This window comes from Panonychus citri, unplaced genomic scaffold (genome assembly GCF_014898815.1).
Source record: "Panonychus citri isolate SS breed McGregor unplaced genomic scaffold, ASM1489881v1 Contig00143, whole genome shotgun sequence".
Taxonomy (NCBI): Eukaryota; Metazoa; Arthropoda; class Arachnida; order Trombidiformes; family Tetranychidae; genus Panonychus; species Panonychus citri.
The window spans coordinates 684,802-701,606 of record NW_026515548.1 but is presented as its reverse complement, the minus strand read 5'-3'; the positions used below and the strand labels follow the sequence as shown (position 1 = coordinate 701,606).

Here is a 16,805-nt window from a genome sequence, read left to right as displayed (position 1 = left end):
AGTATGTTGAATACTTTGAACGGGTTTATATTGTCTTGTTATTATCAGTGTTATCGCAAGGTCCATACGACGGAAATTTCTCAATCTTGTAAATGTAGTATTTGTTACTTTAAAGACAATAGAATCAAATGATTTTTTAGTTACTGGTACATTATACGTTCCATCAAATTGAATATAATCTTTTGAACTTGGTAATACACAAAGAGGTTTAGCAGCAATATCTGCAGAAAGAATAAAAGCTGAAGGATCAAGTTCATAAGGTGCATGTGTATAATATTTATCATCAAATGTTGCCGTCACTATGAACTCATTTAATCCAAATAAATCGAAACCAATATCACTTAGAAAAGAATTGTTAGATGTAGAAAAGGTGAATCTCTTTCCAATGAAATTTCCATTAGTATCATTAGTATGGTTGACCAAACCACAATAAAGATAACCGTTTATATAGTCAAAAGTAGGTAATACATGAGTTTTTCTCTTTGCACCCAGTATAACGTAAATTGAAATATTTATATTATTTACCAACTTTTTCGGTTCATGATCATCTAAAAATCGTATTGTAGTAGGTTTATCATCACCATCAAAAGTGAATGAAATTGATTGCATTTGTTTATATTTTGATCCATATGAACATGATGATACGTGAACATTGTAGTCAATATTTTCATCCAAATTGATCTTTTCATCTAATGTAACTTGATAATCACTATACGAGTTTGTATTACAAATTAACGTTAATTTATTCATTTATCCAAAAGTCGTATTTTTCAGGGTATCCAATATAATGAACGAGGTATTTCTTTCTACCATTTGATTGAATATACTCAGTTACTCTTGCTTTATATTGTTTTGGTTCATCAACAGCAACAAGTTCTTCTGGGTAAAATATTGATGTAATTGGTTCATTATCTAAATCTTTAAGTCGATAAACATACTTGTGTGGAGTCTTTTTCCTTTGAACAATTTTGAATATCTCTTCATTAAAATTTTCAGTAGTTCCTTTTTCAAATGCACCCTTCTCACGGGACATTCGAACATATTCTTCGTTGGCCAATTTATCCACAACTTTTTTAGCAGGTTTCACTTTAAGATTTTTAATTACAGTTGCTTCATTATCTTTTGTTACTTCTTCTGGGGTCATTTTTATACTTCGGTGATAAGATCGATTATATCCAGTTAATATTGAAGGTAAAACATCAATAAATCTTTTTGTGTTGTTGTGATATAAATATCGATATATTCTACTTCTTAATGTCCTATTAAACCTTTCTGCAATAGCACATTTGATCACACCGTCAGTTGTTGTGAAGAAATTGATTCCATATTTTACCATTAAATCTTTGAAAATTTTGTTTTTAAATTCTTTTCCTTGATCTGTTTGAATTTTCTTTGGGACTCTACCACTATCGAAAATTGATTCCATAGCATCCGCTGTTGTTTTTCCAGATTTATCTTTTTGTGGAATAGCCCATGCATATCTACTCATCACGTCAACAACAACTAGAATATATCGATATCCATCATTATACTTGGCAAACCAAGTCATATCTAATAAATCAGCTTGCCATTGATGATCAATTTTGATAGCTAAAATTGGTAATCTTTTAAATTTTGTTTTTATTTGTTTGAAAAGAGAATATGTATTTTGTTTCTTAAGCCAATTTTTGACGTTATTAATTGATAATTCAGGTAAAATCTTCTTAGCTTCATAGTAAAGTTTGTAACCACCTCCGAAAGACGCTGGATGAGCTGGATCATAGTAAATTTCACTTAAAACTTTTTCAATTCGTTCCATGTAATTTTTCCACCACCTTTTTGTAACTTTTGCAAGTGTCTCTTAACCTCTTTATTCTTTATATCGACTTTAGTCTTCTTTGATGTCAATTCATTAATCACTTCTTCATATCCTAGTGGTTTACGTCTTTTTCGTTGTTCAGAGTTGTTGAAATATTTTAATAAATCATTTATGTTACTTTGTGGAATCGGATCCTTTTTATCGTCTAAAATTTCACCTTTATCATTGATAATATCTTTCAACTCTTGACGTATTGATGGTTCAGGTTGTGATTCCAAAGCATCTTCAAATTCATCTTCAGGTTCTTCTTTTTTAACAATTGTTGGATGATTAGAATTGATCAAGTCAATCATATTTTCACTTGGTTTATTGAGAATCTTTGCTAATGAAGCTTGTTTAACTAAATTGGAAGAGGGTTGTTTCAATGCAATTGTAATTGCGTCACTTTTTTGAGATTTCAATTGAAGATATTCGTTTTCTGGAATCAGAACCATCTTTGTAAATGCATTCATTTTTAGGTGTTAAAAACGATAATGCTGGATTCAAAGCTGTATGTAATTTATCACTAGTTTTGTATAATAATAACCTACGTCTTTTCAATGTTGTTGACTTTTTACTTAGTTCACGTAGTGAATCTTTATATTGGTTCAATTTATTCCGATGTTTAGGTTTAATTGGGATATTACCGAGTAAAATGTTACGTATAATTTCACAAATGGCATAAATTACTCTTTTCGAACACTTTAATAATATCTTTTCAAAGTCAGGAATATTTCTCAATTGTAAAAGTTTTTCAAGTAGTGGTAAACACTCGATACATCCTTTAAGACCCATTTTTATTTTGACAAATCAATCAAAAATACTTTATATAGAATAAACAGTTATCGGTGAAGTCCAAATGTTTGACATTAATCGTATTTCCTCTGGGGTATCTGGTTTACAATCCACAAATAAATATGAATATGGAGCAATCGTTGCATCGTTGAATATCTTTTGAAACATTTTTGTCTTGTTAGGATACATTTGACATCCAATATTACTTGCTAAACTCTTATCTCTAGGGTTTTTAAACATGACAATATAATGTGAATTTAGTGTTATGTTTCTCATTTCTTTACCTTTAGCAAAAAAGTTTTGAACAAGTAAAATCACTGATAAATTACGATGATGACTTTTGTAAATAAATTTGCAATCAGTTGACTGTTTGTTGATTCATTCATCAAATCATCTATTATAATCCAAGTTGGTTCATTTGTTCCTCCCAATTTACTTATATGATCCTCTGGTAATCCTTGAATGAAATTGACATTTTCCAACTCTGAGAAAATTGCTTGATATTCCCCATAGAAGTAATGTATCTTTTTAGGTGGTGGACTACTTGTTGTTTTAGATGAATTTATCATTTGTTTAACCCACATTGTTTTTCCACTTCCCGTTGGTCCTGAAATGACCATTGTGAATGGATGTTTCAAATAAACGGAATACATTTTGTTGATTACTAATTTCTTTTTATCAACTTTATATTGAAGATGATCAAAATCAAATTACTTTCTGATAGAGCCAGAATCCCAAAAAGAGATTCACCACAAGCTGTTGGTCTTATTCTTCACGCTGCTAAATCAAAAACAATTAAACCTCGAGATAAAGTTGTTGTTCCTACAGATTTACAAATTGAAATTCCAACGGGTTGTTATGGTCGAATTACTCAAAGACCTGGATTAGAATATAATCGCTCAATTGCTGTTGGTACAAGTATTATTGATTCTGATTACCGAGAAAATGTTGGTGTTGTAGTTTTCAACTTTAGTAATGACTATTACAGGATAAATCATGGATCTCGAATCGCTCAGTTGATTTGTGAAAAAATAATAATTCCTGAAGTAGTTGTAGTTAAGTAAAAAAGTTTATTGGGACAATAAGAAATTTAACAATTACAAAATTTCTTTTAAATTGATCACTTTTACATTTAAGATGATACATTATATTGTGATCAAAATTTTCCAAATGAATAATTATAAAATTGGTTACACATTTTCTTAAAACATTTCTCAAAGTAGCACGAAATTCTCCAAAAGTTTCGTTTACTCTTATGAAAACAAACTCTTCACGATACGGATGTTTAATTACTTTCATTTTAAATCGTCCAAAAAATCTTTGTATAAAGCTCCAAGATCCTTTATCTTCTTAACACCAGTGATTATAACTTTTTTTGACCGGAAAAATATAACAACTGGTCCTTTTCCACTTTTTCTCCAATATATCCCAGGAAATAATTCAGGTTCCCAAGAGAAACGTTTATTATAAAAAATCTTGTTAAAGTCAAAATCAAATCCAATTGTACTTGATCCAGTGATATTTAAAATCTTTCTTTTGATGATTTTTCCTTGACCAACAATATCATCAGCTATTTTCTTGGACTCCTTTAAACTTTTTGTTCCAGTTACTGTGAATTTTTTACTTGAAAAAACCAAAGCTTTACCATTCGAATATTTAACGATTGCTCCACTAAATCGTTTTGGATTATAATCAGGGTACTTTGTTGGGTCAAGTTTTACTGACGCTTCATATGAAACTACAATGTTTACGATCCTCATGTTGAATAACAACTGATGTTTTATACAATCCTCCTCCTTCTCACTCTCATCTTGGTCTTGATAGGATCTTACTTGCTCACTCAACTTGATCTCCCGAAAATCCTAGGTGTCGCTTAAGTCGAAGTGACTATATAAGGAGAGACGATTGTTAGTTTTGTTCATTCTCAAAGTTCTCTTCAACCTTTAAACTTGTGAAACAGTTACATTTTTTCCTCAATACTAACCATTCTCAACTATTATTTTCTACAGTGAAAAATGGCTTCATATAAATCCGGTAAACGACAAGTTGAAAACGTTACAACAGACTCTGACTCTGAAATTGAAGTGACCAAAAAACGTAAACGGGTCGATTTTAACGAACTTTTCTCCATCAAGTTATCTCCATACCATAAATATCATTGTGCTATTACCAATGGAAAAGCTGAAAAGGATAATATTCTTTTTGTCAATATTCGTGATGGATATTCTGTTTATGGTGCTGGTAAAGGATTGGTTCTTGGATATCAAGAGATTGTCCACATTGAACAACATCTCAACTATACAGAACCTCTTCCAAAATACAAAGCTACTGGCTTGCGTCTCACCGGTAAACCAAAAAATGGTAAATATGAATTTACTCGTCAAAAAGGTGATAAGAAAACTATTCTCAACCTCCCGATAACTGTTATTGCCGGTCTCCATCGTATCATTCCATCAATACGATTCATTATGGAAACTATCATTAAACTTGGAGATGAGAAACAATCACAAATTGATGAGTTTGTTCGAAAAGTCCAAAAGGCAGTAATGGTTTACATCAAGGATCTTGAAGATAACAACGGAGACTTCACTAAAGCTGATCTTCGTAAAATGTGCTGGATTTACACTGGACTTATTGCCTACTTCAATATTCCAGTCTTTGACAATCCTTACGAACCATCAAAACTCGGAGATATCTACGGAGTCAAAGTCGATGATGAGATGCAGACTCGAATTACTGAAGTCATCGACTATGTCATCATCAAGGTTTTCATTTAATCTTTCTTACTCATCACTTATTAACCTGATGATGTAATACTTTTCAATTATAACCATTGAGATACAACTGTATGTATCAACATAACCTTTTTCCAAGAATACAATCATATCACTTTAATTATAACCTTTTTCCAAGATACAACTGTATGTATCATTTTAATTAATCAATTAAATACATTTTGTAACCATTAATTACATTGATTACAATTATTTTGGTAATATTATGGACATTCTATACACTATAAACAATTCTGAACCTTCGAAAACCTGTTTAAGGTCAAATCTAGGTCAAAAGACGTTTCCCTGTTCTCTTTCTTTTTCTCTTTCTTTTCTCTTACTTTTTATTTTCTCTTACTCTTTCTCTTTCTTTTTCTCTTTCTTCTCTTTCTTCTCTTTCTGTGCCAGTGAAGCCTTTTTTTAACTACTCACGGGAGTCGAAATTCTAGTTTCAAATATGATTGTAAAATAATTATTTATATAAAAAATATACTGGAAAATGTGGTTAATGAGCAAACTAAAGGGTGTTAAGTTTATAACTCGAAAGTAAAAGTTTAATTTCAATTTCGACATTTAGGAGAAAAAAGCTTCACAAGTTGAGGCGCTTCGGTCTTTCTAAAGGCCAAATTGCTTTGTTTTTCTTTGTCTCAGATGATTTGAGTCTTGGTATTGACCCGAAGATATTTACGTTGTTCTGAAGATCAACTAGTCAAGCAACACCATGTTGTCGGATTTGAGTGGACCTACTAATGGTTTTGGACTTCGTTTCTTGGAACAATTAAACACCAGTGATTCGAATAAAAATGTCGTTTTCTCTCCTTTAAGTGTCATATTAGCCTATGGAATGTTATTGGAAGGAGCGACTGGTAGAACTAGAGAACAGATCAAAGAGGTTCTCCAATTATCTTCTATTGGTGATCAAAATTCTGAAATTTCTCAAGCCGCGAAAAAGGTAAACACTTTGATTAACTCATTTACTCTTTTACTGATCGCAAATACGATTCATTTCTTTGTTTTATTTTAGCTTCTCGGTGAATATAAGTCAATTTCAAAGAGTTATGCTGACCGTCTCTTCTCATTGATTTTGGGCAATTTGCTGTTAGTCAACAAAGATTATTCATTAAAAGAAGCGTTTGTCAAAAGCTTATCGAGAAATTATTTCGCTAAAGCGGCAAATGAAGATTTTCAAAAAGGAGTCGAAGTCATGAATAAGGTGAACTTGTGGGTCGATATAAAGACCTTTGGAAAAATCGATAAAATCTTAACCGAGCCCCCGGGTCCTGACACCGTGTGCATTATTATAAACACCGTTTATTTTAAAGGGAAATGGCGCAAACCGTTTGAAGGAAGTGATACATTTGATGAAACTTTCACTAATTCTGATGGAACTAAAAGTAAGATTAAAATGATGTCCCTTGTCGGTATGAAATTTAAATATCTGCACAATTCCATAGCCAAATTTAAGGTAAAGTAAATTTAACTTTCAACCGAATGATCCATTTTATTATCAATTATTGATAGTTCATAGTTCATGTCTACGGCTTGAGTTAACATTCATTAGGATAAAAACAATAACAAGTCACTTGCTCGTCTTTCTTCAATTTCAGGTTATTGAGCTTCGGTATATTGGAAAGGTCAGTATGATCTTCATTCTACCCACTGAATCCAACACTTTGTCCAATTTAATTCCTACTTTAGACCAAACGGAATTAGAAAGGCTTTTGAATTCTATGATCCGAACGAAGCTTCGTGCTATTTATATTCCGAAATTTAAACTTGAAGATACCCACAAGTTACATGAGATTCTCCCTCGAATGGGAATGGGATTGCCGTTCAGTGGACACGCAGAATTTAAAAACATCACTGAAAAATCTGATTTATTCGTATCCGAATCAATTCAAAAGGCTTTTATCGAAGTCAATGAAAAGGGAACTGTCGCTGCAGCGGTGACACGTATTACTGGCACATTGGGCGGTAGGAGTAATAGAGCGAAAGAAGATTTCATTCTCGATCGACCTTTTATATTCATGATTCGCGACAAACAAACAGGAGTTAATCTTTTTCTCGGTCAGATAAATCAAATGCCTGATCTTAATTAATCTTTGTGCGAATCATTTATATCACTTTGGTTGGAATAAATTTTTTATCTATCAACTAATTCGAAGAGAAAACTATTAACTCGATAAAATCAGACCAAAAGAAACAACAAATGGAAAACAATTTAATCACCACTAATCGTCATGGATCCGATTGTACAACTGAGATTAACAAGATCAGACAAGAAGTTAATTCAGTGAACAGTAAAGTGGATCAAGTTATGGAAGATTGTAAGCAATTGGTGAACAAAGAAAGTGACCTGGTGAAGAAAAACTTGAGCGATATTGAAGATGAGTTCGAAATGACCATGGAACAGTTCAGAGATTTCAAAAAGGAAATCAAATTCTAAGACTCTAAATAAACACCAACCTCATCATAATGGAACATTATCAATCTAAGATCAGCTTTGATTCCGGACTAAATCGACATCGCAATTACATAAGCCAGCCGATGGAAAAACCTCATCGCATGGCAAGTTCGTCTGCGTCTTTATTGGCTATGATCCGTCGAACTAGTAGATTATTACAAGACGAAGCTTCCGATCTCGATGGTCTTGGTAATTATCGATTTGTCTCCGACATTTCCAATGGCCTCATGTCCCGAAACGACTTGGATGCCGATGAAAGTGCCATTAGGATACTCAAGCAAATTCGATGTGATATCGATGAGAAATTAAAAAGGCTCAATGCTTTGGTCAATTCAACTAATGGCGAAGATAAAGAAATGACAGCGAAAAATTAAATCGCCGATCAAGTTAATACTAAAAATGATTTTCAATCTCTATCAAAAACCATTTTGAGTGTTTATTTACACTTCACATTGTGTAAATGGACCAACAGTCAAGTACCTGAAAATTTCCACTTTTTGTGCTCGACATTCGTAGGGTGGTTGATTTGAAACGGATGTAAATTAATCAACTAGAGTGTACGTGAGTCGAAATTCTAGTTTCAAATATGATTGTAAAATATTTATTTGTATAAAAAAATACTGGAAAATGTGATTAATGAGCAAACTAAAGGGTTTTAAGTTTATAATTTGAAAGTAAAAAGTTTAATTTCAATTTCGACATTTAGGAGAAAAAAGCTTCACTAGTTGAGGCGCTTCGGTCTTTCAAAAGGTCAAATTGCTTTGTTTTTCTTTGTCTCAGATGATTTGAGTCTTGGTATTGACCTGGAGATATTGTCGTTGTTCTGAAGATCAACTAGTTAAGAAACATCATGTTGTCGGATTTGAGTGGACCAACTAATGGTTTTGGACTTCGTTTCTTGGAAAAATTACACACCAGTGATTCGAATAGAAATGTCGTGGATCATCTATCAACTAATAACAACCAAGATGAATTCAACGAATTGATTGATTTGATTGGACAGCAAGCTAAGGGGCACACCAAAATCTGCCCATGGCGAAAAAAATTTTTTGTGAATTTTTTCTGAGACAACTTTTTATGTTGATTTCAAAAATGTTAAAATTTTTCTGATCAGACATCAAATACAAAAAATACACTGAAAAATGTAATTAAGCGTAACTAGTGATGATTGTCAATTGCAAAAGTTAAAAGCTGGATTTTTGTTGAAAATAATAAACAATTATTTTTTTAATGGGTTGTAAAGTACAATATTTACATAAAAGACTATTGATAGTCATTTGAGAAGTTCCTCCTCCGCATTTAAAGGCTGGGAAATTACTTTTTCAGCCATTGATTCAGCTACAGTTGCACTTTCTTGGGCTTTAGAAGAAGCATTTATAGCTTTCTCTTTAGCCTCTCGTGCCTCCCCCGTTTCTTTATTATGATTAGCGGTTGCTTCTGAAACCATCTCTATGGGTTTAGCCTTATCTCTTGTGGCTCGGTTTTTCTCCTTCCTGGCCTTTTTCGCCGCTTTTTTTGCTATATATGGATCAACTAATCCTTTCTCTTTCATTTTCGCTGCGACTTCGGCTGTTCGAAGTTTTGCTCTCTGTCTAGCATTTTTGCGCCACTGCTTAGCCATTGTAAAATGAAGAAATCGATATTGTTATTTCTGAGAAAAGAAATAACTAATTTGCGAGATGAATTGTTTACAGTTATCAATCGTAAATCAGATGATTTAGCCAAAAAGACGGTTGAAAGATTGGATGGAGTGGAAAGGAGATTATCTCAGTCTGAGAAAACTATTAACTCGATACAATCAGACCAAAAGAAACAGCAAATGGAAAACAATTTAATCACCACTAATCGTCATGGATCCGATTGTACAACTGAGATTAACAAGATTAGACAAGAAGTTAATTCGGTGAACAGTAAAGTGGATCAAGTTATGGAAGATTGTAAACAATTGGTGAACAAAGAAAGTGACCTGGTGAAGAAAAACTTGAGCGATATTAAAGATGATGAAGATCAAGATGCCTTGAGAAGTGAATTGAAACACTTGATGATGAAAGAAAAGTTGGAACAAGAGAAATTATCACAATCGATCGATGAGATTAGAGATTTGGTTCGTAAAGATGGACAAATCAATTCGGAAACAAGATGAACAATTTACCAAGAGTCAAGCAACAATCAACGACGATATGAATCAAACCAAATCAGTTTTACACTATTTAACTAAAGAATTGGATTCAATCAAACAATCAATCGATGAGAAGAAAATTATTGAAGGTAAAGAAAGTGAATTAACTGCATCCAATGCTACCAATCACAGTAGATAAACTTAATCAACTAAAGCAATTTCATTAATCACAATTCGTTAAATGATCTTTCGGTTAATTGCTTCTCTTCGCCATCTATTGGTGCTTTTCACAACTAAATTCGTTTTACTGAGTTTGCGCAAACCGAATTTTCTTTGAGTAAAGTCACGTGATCCGAAATCTATCAGAAAACATTTTCATTGATGAGAATCTTAATTTTGTACTAATTGTCAAGAAAGCGTGTTAATCATTGTCTCCTAATTTCAGTTTTCCATCTCAATTGTAACCTGTGCTCTATAGTTAATTTTCCTCGACTGTGAACTATCATTTAGGCAAAAATGGCAAGAGGACAACAGAAAATTCAATCTCAACAAAAAGCTGCTGCCAGAGCCCAAGCAGCGAAACGTCAACAAGGACATGACCAGAAAAGTGCTGCTGCCAAAGCGCTTGTATTTACATGTACAGTTTGTAAGGTAATTTCTGATTGATTGCAGCTAATTTGCCGATGGTCGATCGATTCTTTAGTCGAGTTAATTTCAGGTGACATTTTGCTCTCATGTATTATTTGGAACAAGTTTCTCAGGATCATAGAGCTTATTCATTTTCATGTGGTCTCTTCTGTTCCCATGGTTTTGTTTTTATTTACTGTTTAGATAATTTTCAGAGAAAAGTCATGATTATAATTCTTGGTTTCGATTAATTTTGTTCCATCTTTGTTGACTTCTGATATTGTTTACCTCAAATTTTCAAGGTTACATTGTCTTTCAATCGCACTCGTTGTTATGATGAAGCTGTTATTCACTCCTACCAATCAATCAATCCAACTTTATGTTCGATTGTTATTAGCTGATTTTATCACAAGTAATTCTAATTGATTTATTTGGAAAATCAATGGATAGAATCTCAACTTAAATAACAAAAATTCTAACATTTCTAAAATTTAACAATTCTAAAATTCTAACAAAAATTCATCTCCGTTTAAGGAAAAGCTTTTTAGCTTATATTTACACTTCCGTCAGGTCTCAGCTGAGATAATTTCACTCTTTTTGTTTAATTCAACTGTTTAATTAAAGCTAAATTAGTGTCTTGTCATAGCTTCAACAAAGCAAATAGGTTATGAAACGAAATAGATCAACTTTTATAAATAACTTGTTCTTTTTACCTTTAAATCCTTGACATTATTTCAAATCAATACTTGAGGTTATGTGTTAACCTGTAAACTGGTTAAAGGTTTAGTTTTATCCGGAATTTAAAAATAATCAACTAATTGTGTAACCATTTCTATCTCCCAATAGGCACAAATGCCCGATCCTAAGACTTACAAGCAACACTTTGAAAATAAGCATCCAAAATCACCAATGCCTGCGGAACTTCAAGACGTCGCAAGTTAACCGAGTCCTCGAACTTTTAATTTCCGGTCAACCTCAAAAGGAATCTTTCCAAACTGATGGGCCATTTATTGTATAAGCTTGTTTAAAATTGAAACGATTATTACCCAAAATTTCCCGATAACAAAAAACTGTTCAATTAGAAAAATTGTTCTGCTGAGACTATTCAATTACAACTAAAAACGAATTTAATAAATTCAATTGAATCTTAAAAAAAGGAAAAAAAATCCACTACTGTTTCTATCAATACGACTATTTGACTTACGAATTTGGTTTCCAGGAGAAAAAGAAAATTACTTAAATTCTATTGACTTGAAATTGAGTCGAATCTTAATTATTATCAGTCCATCTTAATTCTTAATTTCATTATTTCATTTCCATCATCACAAAGAGACTTCATGTTAATGATTTAGATGAACAATCAACAGCAATAACCGTAAGTTCAAAGTTGTTATTCTTTGAATATATTTTATTGTGCCGATTCTTATTTGGAGATAATCTCTTCAAGAATTTAAATATTGAATATTCACGATGTTAAAATTTCGTTGAACAATCTAAGAACTGATCTTACAATTCTTATTTGTTTCTTTTTCTAGTCCAACTCATTACGTTTCTCTTATTGATTTTTCTTCTCTTCTTATCAGATTCTTATTCTCATAGCGAAAAACTTGATGGTCGAATCGTTGATTATAAAATCTGGTCAATTGGCTCCTTCAAATTTCATTCCAATTACAATTTTAAGGTCACAAATACAATTCATAGGATTCGACAACTTTTGAGAGTTTCTATCTCTTCATGGATTAAACTCTCTCTCACTGTTTTCACCATAGATTTTGATTTCAACATTCATTATATCGCTCTTGAATTGTCCGTTTCTTGGATATTAACAAATTGACCTTCCCGAATTAACGATCATTGATTAAACAATCAGATCACTTTGAAACTTATACAAGTCATTTGAATATTTCGACGCGGAAACTGGAACATATATCAATAAACTATAAATAAGCATTTTATTATTATCATTTAGGCTTCTAATGTCTACTAATTTCTGTTACAATTTAATTTATTGGTGTCGTGTGATTTACGAGGAAACAAATTTATAAGCAAATCCTTTACCCAACAATTGGTTGGTTTTTGATTTGATCAAATAAATTTTACCAGAATCGGGTTCAGATTGAGATTGAGATGATGTTACGTATATTTTATCGAGGTTTGGCCCACCAAAGGTCAATGAAGTTACTTTGCTGGCTGGAACTCTAATCGATGATTCAACTCTGGACGTTTTCGGGTTAATCTTGACCAATCGACCTCCGCCATAAAGAGCAGTCCAAATGTAGTCATTGGCATCGACCATCAGACCATCAGGATATTCATTGGACACAAAATCAGTGTGATTTTTAAGATCAACGAAAATCCTTTTATTGGTCAATGTTCCTGATTCTGAATTGTAATCAAAGATATAAATCTTCTGGTCTTCGGAGTCATTAAAGTAAAAACTTGTTCCATTGACTGACCAGTCCATTCCGTTGGAAAGTGTAAAACCTGAGGCCACTTTGATCAAGCGATTACCATCGAGTCGATAAATTGACCCACCACCTTTAACCAATGGCGATGCTGCATCAGTAGATTCAACCACTGAGCCGATAAACAGTCGACCCGCTGAATCGCATGCACCATCATTGAATCTCTCATCTCCAGCAGGGTGAACACCCAAAGATGATAAGGTCTGGACATTTCTGGTCTTCCAATTATACTTGGCGACTGACGATCTCACCGTTACAATGAAACTCGACTCATCTTCTGAAAATGGAATCACCAAAGAAACGAGTTTATTTCCAAGAACATGAACATCTTCCGGTGTTCCATTCAGAGGTGAATGGACTATCGTTCCTTTGAATGCATCAACATAATAAAGAGAGTCACTGGTTGGTTCATAAAAAGGTCCTTCGCCTAAATCATTAATCCGATTAGAAACAATTGAAACATTGTAATCACTTTGATCGTTCATTTGGATCGATTTACATTGAAAGTATTGAAAACATAAGAAAAAAATAACAATGGAAATAAAATTAACTTTCATCAAGAACATTTTTCTCTCAGTAATTATTAATTATTAAATTTATCAGATGCAAAACTATGATAATTAACCGAATTGATTAGATATCGATTTCTCTCTTTATCAACTTCACCGTCAAGAGGAATTTGAAAACTAATCATTTGGATTTTATTATTTTATGAGATTCACTGAACTTTAATCAAGTTTCAAACTGGACACAAGTCAATGACCGATCAACCGATTACACTTTTCATCTCAACATGATATCGGTAAAGCTCAAGATATGAGCGTAAGCTCAACTTTTCTACTTTTAGCTGACTTTTTTGGCTTACGATTCGCGGCTTTTTAGGAAAATGATTTAATTTAATTGATTAACAATTAATTCGACAATCAAAAATTTGACTCCTCGAGAGCACATGTTAGTCCACATTCAACAATGAAATAAAAGTAAACGGGGCTGATTAGCTGTCGAAAGCTAACATTACATTAATTGTCTCAATTAAAAGAGTTTATTTATTTTTCCTAAATCAAACAATCAAACAAAACCAAGCCAATTATATTCACTTTCATCGGGTATAAGTTATCCGAGTGAATAGATTGGAGAGTAGAAAGTAAATGAATGAATATTAGAAATCTTCTTCTGCTTTTAAAACCCTCTTTTCGACGAAATATTTGAACTTCTCCGCTAAATCATCCACTTTTATCTCACCACGAACGACATTATCTCTTGTACGAACGTTCACTGAATCGTTTTCCTTTTCTTTTTCTCCAACAACCAAGATGAAATTGAATCTGTCGAGTTGAGCATTTCGAATTTTCTTATTTAAACTCAGTCCAGGATCAGCTCCAATTTCAACTTCGAAACCTGCTGCATACAATTTAGAGCGAACTGCCTCAGCATATTCAATGAAAGGTTCGGCTACAGGAATGAGAATAGCTTGTTTAGGAGATAACCAGAAAGGCCATTTACCACCGAAATTCTCGGCTAAGATTGCTAAGAAGCGTTCAACAGATCCAAAGATGGCTCGATGAATAATGACCGGCTTATGTTTTTCACCATCCGGTCCAATGTAACTCAAATTGAATCGAATTGGTAACTGAAAATCTAACTGGATTGTGGCGCATTGATATGATCTTTTAAGAGCATCTTTCACAGTTATATCGATTTTAGGTCCATAGAAAGCACCATCGCCGGGATTGAGGCCCCATTTGTGTCCACTAGCATTCAAAGCATTTGTTAAAGCTTCTTCGGCACTATTCCAAATTTCAATCTCACCGATGTAGGAATCTGGTCGAGTGGACAGAACCATTTCGAAAGTGAACCCAAGAGTAGTGTAAACATCTTGCATGAATTGTAAAGCTTTCACAATCTCTTCTTCAATTTGATTATGAGAACAGAAGATGTGAGCATCATCTTGTTGGAATCGACGGACTCGCGTTAACCCGGAAAGAGCACCAGAGACTTCATTTCGATGGAGAACACCGAAATCAGCGAATTTGATTGGTAATTCTTTCCAAGATCGGGTACGCGAATCGAAGATGAGACAATGACCTGGACAATTCATTGGTTTAAGAGCATATTTTTCTTCGTCAAGGTCGAAAACAAACATATTATCTTTGTAATGTTGCCAATGGCCCGAAGTCTCCCAGAGTTTAGTGTTATAAATATTTGGTGAAATAACTTCTTTGAATCCTCTTCCACGATACTCTTTTCGAATGAAATTTATAAGTGTATTGTAAATATGAGCACCATAGGGTGAGAAGAAAGCTGTTCCTCTGCTGAATTCATGGAAGAAGAATAAATCTTGATCTTTTCCAATTTTTCTATGGTCACGTTTAGCTGCTTCTTCTTGAAATCTTTCCCATTCTTTCATTTGCTTGGTATCTGGAAAGATATACCATAGACCCTTTCAATGGCTCTGAAACATCACCTTCCCAATGAGTGGATGAACTCTAAGGACAAACGATAAAATAGAATCGATAGAGATCATAAGTTTCCTGGAAGAAAGATCTAAAAATACTCACTTTGGTTACTTTAAGAGCCTTAATGAGACCAGTGTGTTTGATATGTGGACAAACACAAATCGATCAAAGACACATCGATAAACTGATGTTCGATCTTCTTTCACTTTTCATTTAGAATTCGCTTTGAATTGATTATAAGAGAACATTTCTAAAAGCTGATCCTTCGTTAGTTCGAGTCTTTCAAACGGTTGTTTCTCATTACAAATGGTTTCATTAGATTCTCAATCTGAGGGAAATGATGAAGAGAAACAGTAGACAGATTATCATCTGAGGTTTTAGTTTCTGCGTCACCAGAGTTTCCACACGAAGTACATGATTTGTGCATCATGTACATATCGTAATAAAAACCATTCTCAATGGGTGGACCATAACATGACTTCGTACAGTCTCTCCAACGCTTCTCCCAAAACATGAGCCGTCGAATGCCAGAAAACCGCTCTACCTAAATAGTTGAAAGATTTGATAACACGTTCCCTATTTAGCAACAAGTATTCTGATTACATACCTTGATCGTCATCAAATTTCACCAATTCAATAGAACAATCATTTTCAATGGCCTTTCAAGATCCCACAATTTACCATTTACCTTTGAGATGATTATACTTTCAACCCATGATTTAGATCCAATTTTTTGCGACATCCATTACAGTGGTTTCCAACTCTCCAAATCATCCAATTGTTTAACTTTTCCATCTTTATCGGTAACAGAGATTTTGATTGGCTTCGGTTCTTTGGTGGCCAATTCAGCTTCATAATCGGCTTTAAACTTATCCCACAATTTAATTCTATGGTCAAGAAATTCCGGTAACGGTGATAACTCCTTCAATGGAGATTTAACCTGAGTGGCACCCGAAGCATCACCAACAGTCATCTTGTTAATTAGATAAGACGAAGAAACAGAATAAGTTGATTTCAATCGATTGAGAATTAATTTAACTACAACTATTTTCACATTTAACCGGATCTTGTTCATCCCATTGAACAATCATGGCCGATTCTCCATGTTGTCCGAACGAACTGTCATCTGGTGGCCAATCGAGCAAAGAGAAGAAAAGAATCAAAGTCGCGCTTCAAGTGGAAGAACATAAGAAGAAACCAAATAATCTGGTAGGTGGAGTTACAAGTGGCAACGATTCGGTCACTTGGAAGCTTCAACTGAGAAAGGT

At 33.3% G+C, this 16,805-nt stretch overlaps 5 protein-coding genes and 1 pseudogene across 5 annotated transcripts; 3 read left to right on the top strand and 3 right to left on the bottom strand.

Moving 5' to 3' along the window:
• Positions 1–3,327: 3,327 nt before the first annotated feature.
• Positions 3,328–3,696, top strand: LOC128396250 (deoxyuridine 5'-triphosphate nucleotidohydrolase-like). Its single transcript, XM_053356807.1, has one exon. It carries the CDS (start codon positions 3,328–3,330, stop codon positions 3,694–3,696), a length of 369 nt encoding a protein of 122 aa, XP_053212782.1.
• A 231-nt stretch (positions 3,697–3,927) lies between these two features.
• LOC128396249 (TATA-box-binding protein 2-like) lies at positions 3,928–4,392 on the bottom strand. Its single transcript, XM_053356806.1, has one exon. It carries the CDS (start codon positions 4,390–4,392, stop codon positions 3,928–3,930), a length of 465 nt encoding a protein of 154 aa, XP_053212781.1.
• Positions 4,393–5,980: 1,588 nt separating this feature from the next.
• LOC128396346 (serine protease inhibitor 2.1-like) lies at positions 5,981–7,507 on the top strand. Its single transcript, XM_053356920.1, has 3 exons — positions 5,981–6,358; positions 6,431–6,871; positions 7,014–7,507. Exons 1-3 carry the CDS (start codon positions 6,128–6,130, stop codon positions 7,503–7,505), a joined length of 1,164 nt encoding a protein of 387 aa, XP_053212895.1. The 5' UTR covers positions 5,981–6,127; the 3' UTR covers positions 7,506–7,507.
• A 2,996-nt stretch (positions 7,508–10,503) lies between these two features.
• On the top strand, positions 10,504–12,584 carry LOC128396363 (zinc finger protein 706-like). The gene is made up of 3 exons (XM_053356937.1): positions 10,504–10,640; positions 11,463–11,991; positions 12,200–12,584. The coding sequence occupies exons 1-2, from the start codon at positions 10,506–10,508 to the stop codon at positions 11,556–11,558; spliced, it is 231 nt and encodes a 76-aa protein (XP_053212912.1). The 5' UTR covers positions 10,504–10,505; the 3' UTR covers positions 11,559–11,991; positions 12,200–12,584.
• A 42-nt stretch (positions 12,585–12,626) lies between these two features.
• On the bottom strand, positions 12,627–13,883 carry LOC128396350 (regucalcin-like). The gene has a single exon (XM_053356924.1). The coding sequence runs from the start codon at positions 13,645–13,647 to the stop codon at positions 12,640–12,642; it is 1,008 nt and encodes a 335-aa protein (XP_053212899.1). The 5' UTR covers positions 13,648–13,883; the 3' UTR covers positions 12,627–12,639.
• Positions 13,884–14,104: 221 nt separating this feature from the next.
• Positions 14,105–16,607, bottom strand: LOC128396365 (threonine--tRNA ligase 1, cytoplasmic-like; annotated as a pseudogene).
• Positions 16,608–16,805: the final 198 nt, after the last annotated feature.

Bases quoted from the DNA above. Each gene is read 5' to 3' on its own strand.
- LOC128396363 (XM_053356937.1), top strand. From the start codon at position 10,506: ATGGCAAGAGGACAACAGAAAATTCAATCTCAACAAAAAGCTGCTGCC. The intron at 10,641-11,462 runs GTAATTTCTGAT...ATCTCCCAATAG, and splicing joins TTACATGTACAGTTTGTAAG to GCACAAATGCCCGATCCTAA.
- LOC128396250 (XM_053356807.1), top strand. From the start codon at position 3,328: ATGATCAAAATCAAATTACTTTCTGATAGAGCCAGAATCCCAAAAAGA.
- LOC128396350 (XM_053356924.1), bottom strand. From the start codon at position 13,647: ATGTTCTTGATGAAAGTTAATTTTATTTCCATTGTTATTTTTTTCTTA.
- LOC128396346 (XM_053356920.1), top strand. From the start codon at position 6,128: ATGTTGTCGGATTTGAGTGGACCTACTAATGGTTTTGGACTTCGTTTC. The intron at 6,359-6,430 runs GTAAACACTTTG...GTTTTATTTTAG, and splicing joins TTTCTCAAGCCGCGAAAAAG to CTTCTCGGTGAATATAAGTC. The intron at 6,872-7,013 runs GTAAAGTAAATT...CTTCAATTTCAG, and splicing joins ATTCCATAGCCAAATTTAAG to GTTATTGAGCTTCGGTATAT.
- LOC128396249 (XM_053356806.1), bottom strand. From the start codon at position 4,392: ATGAGGATCGTAAACATTGTAGTTTCATATGAAGCGTCAGTAAAACTT.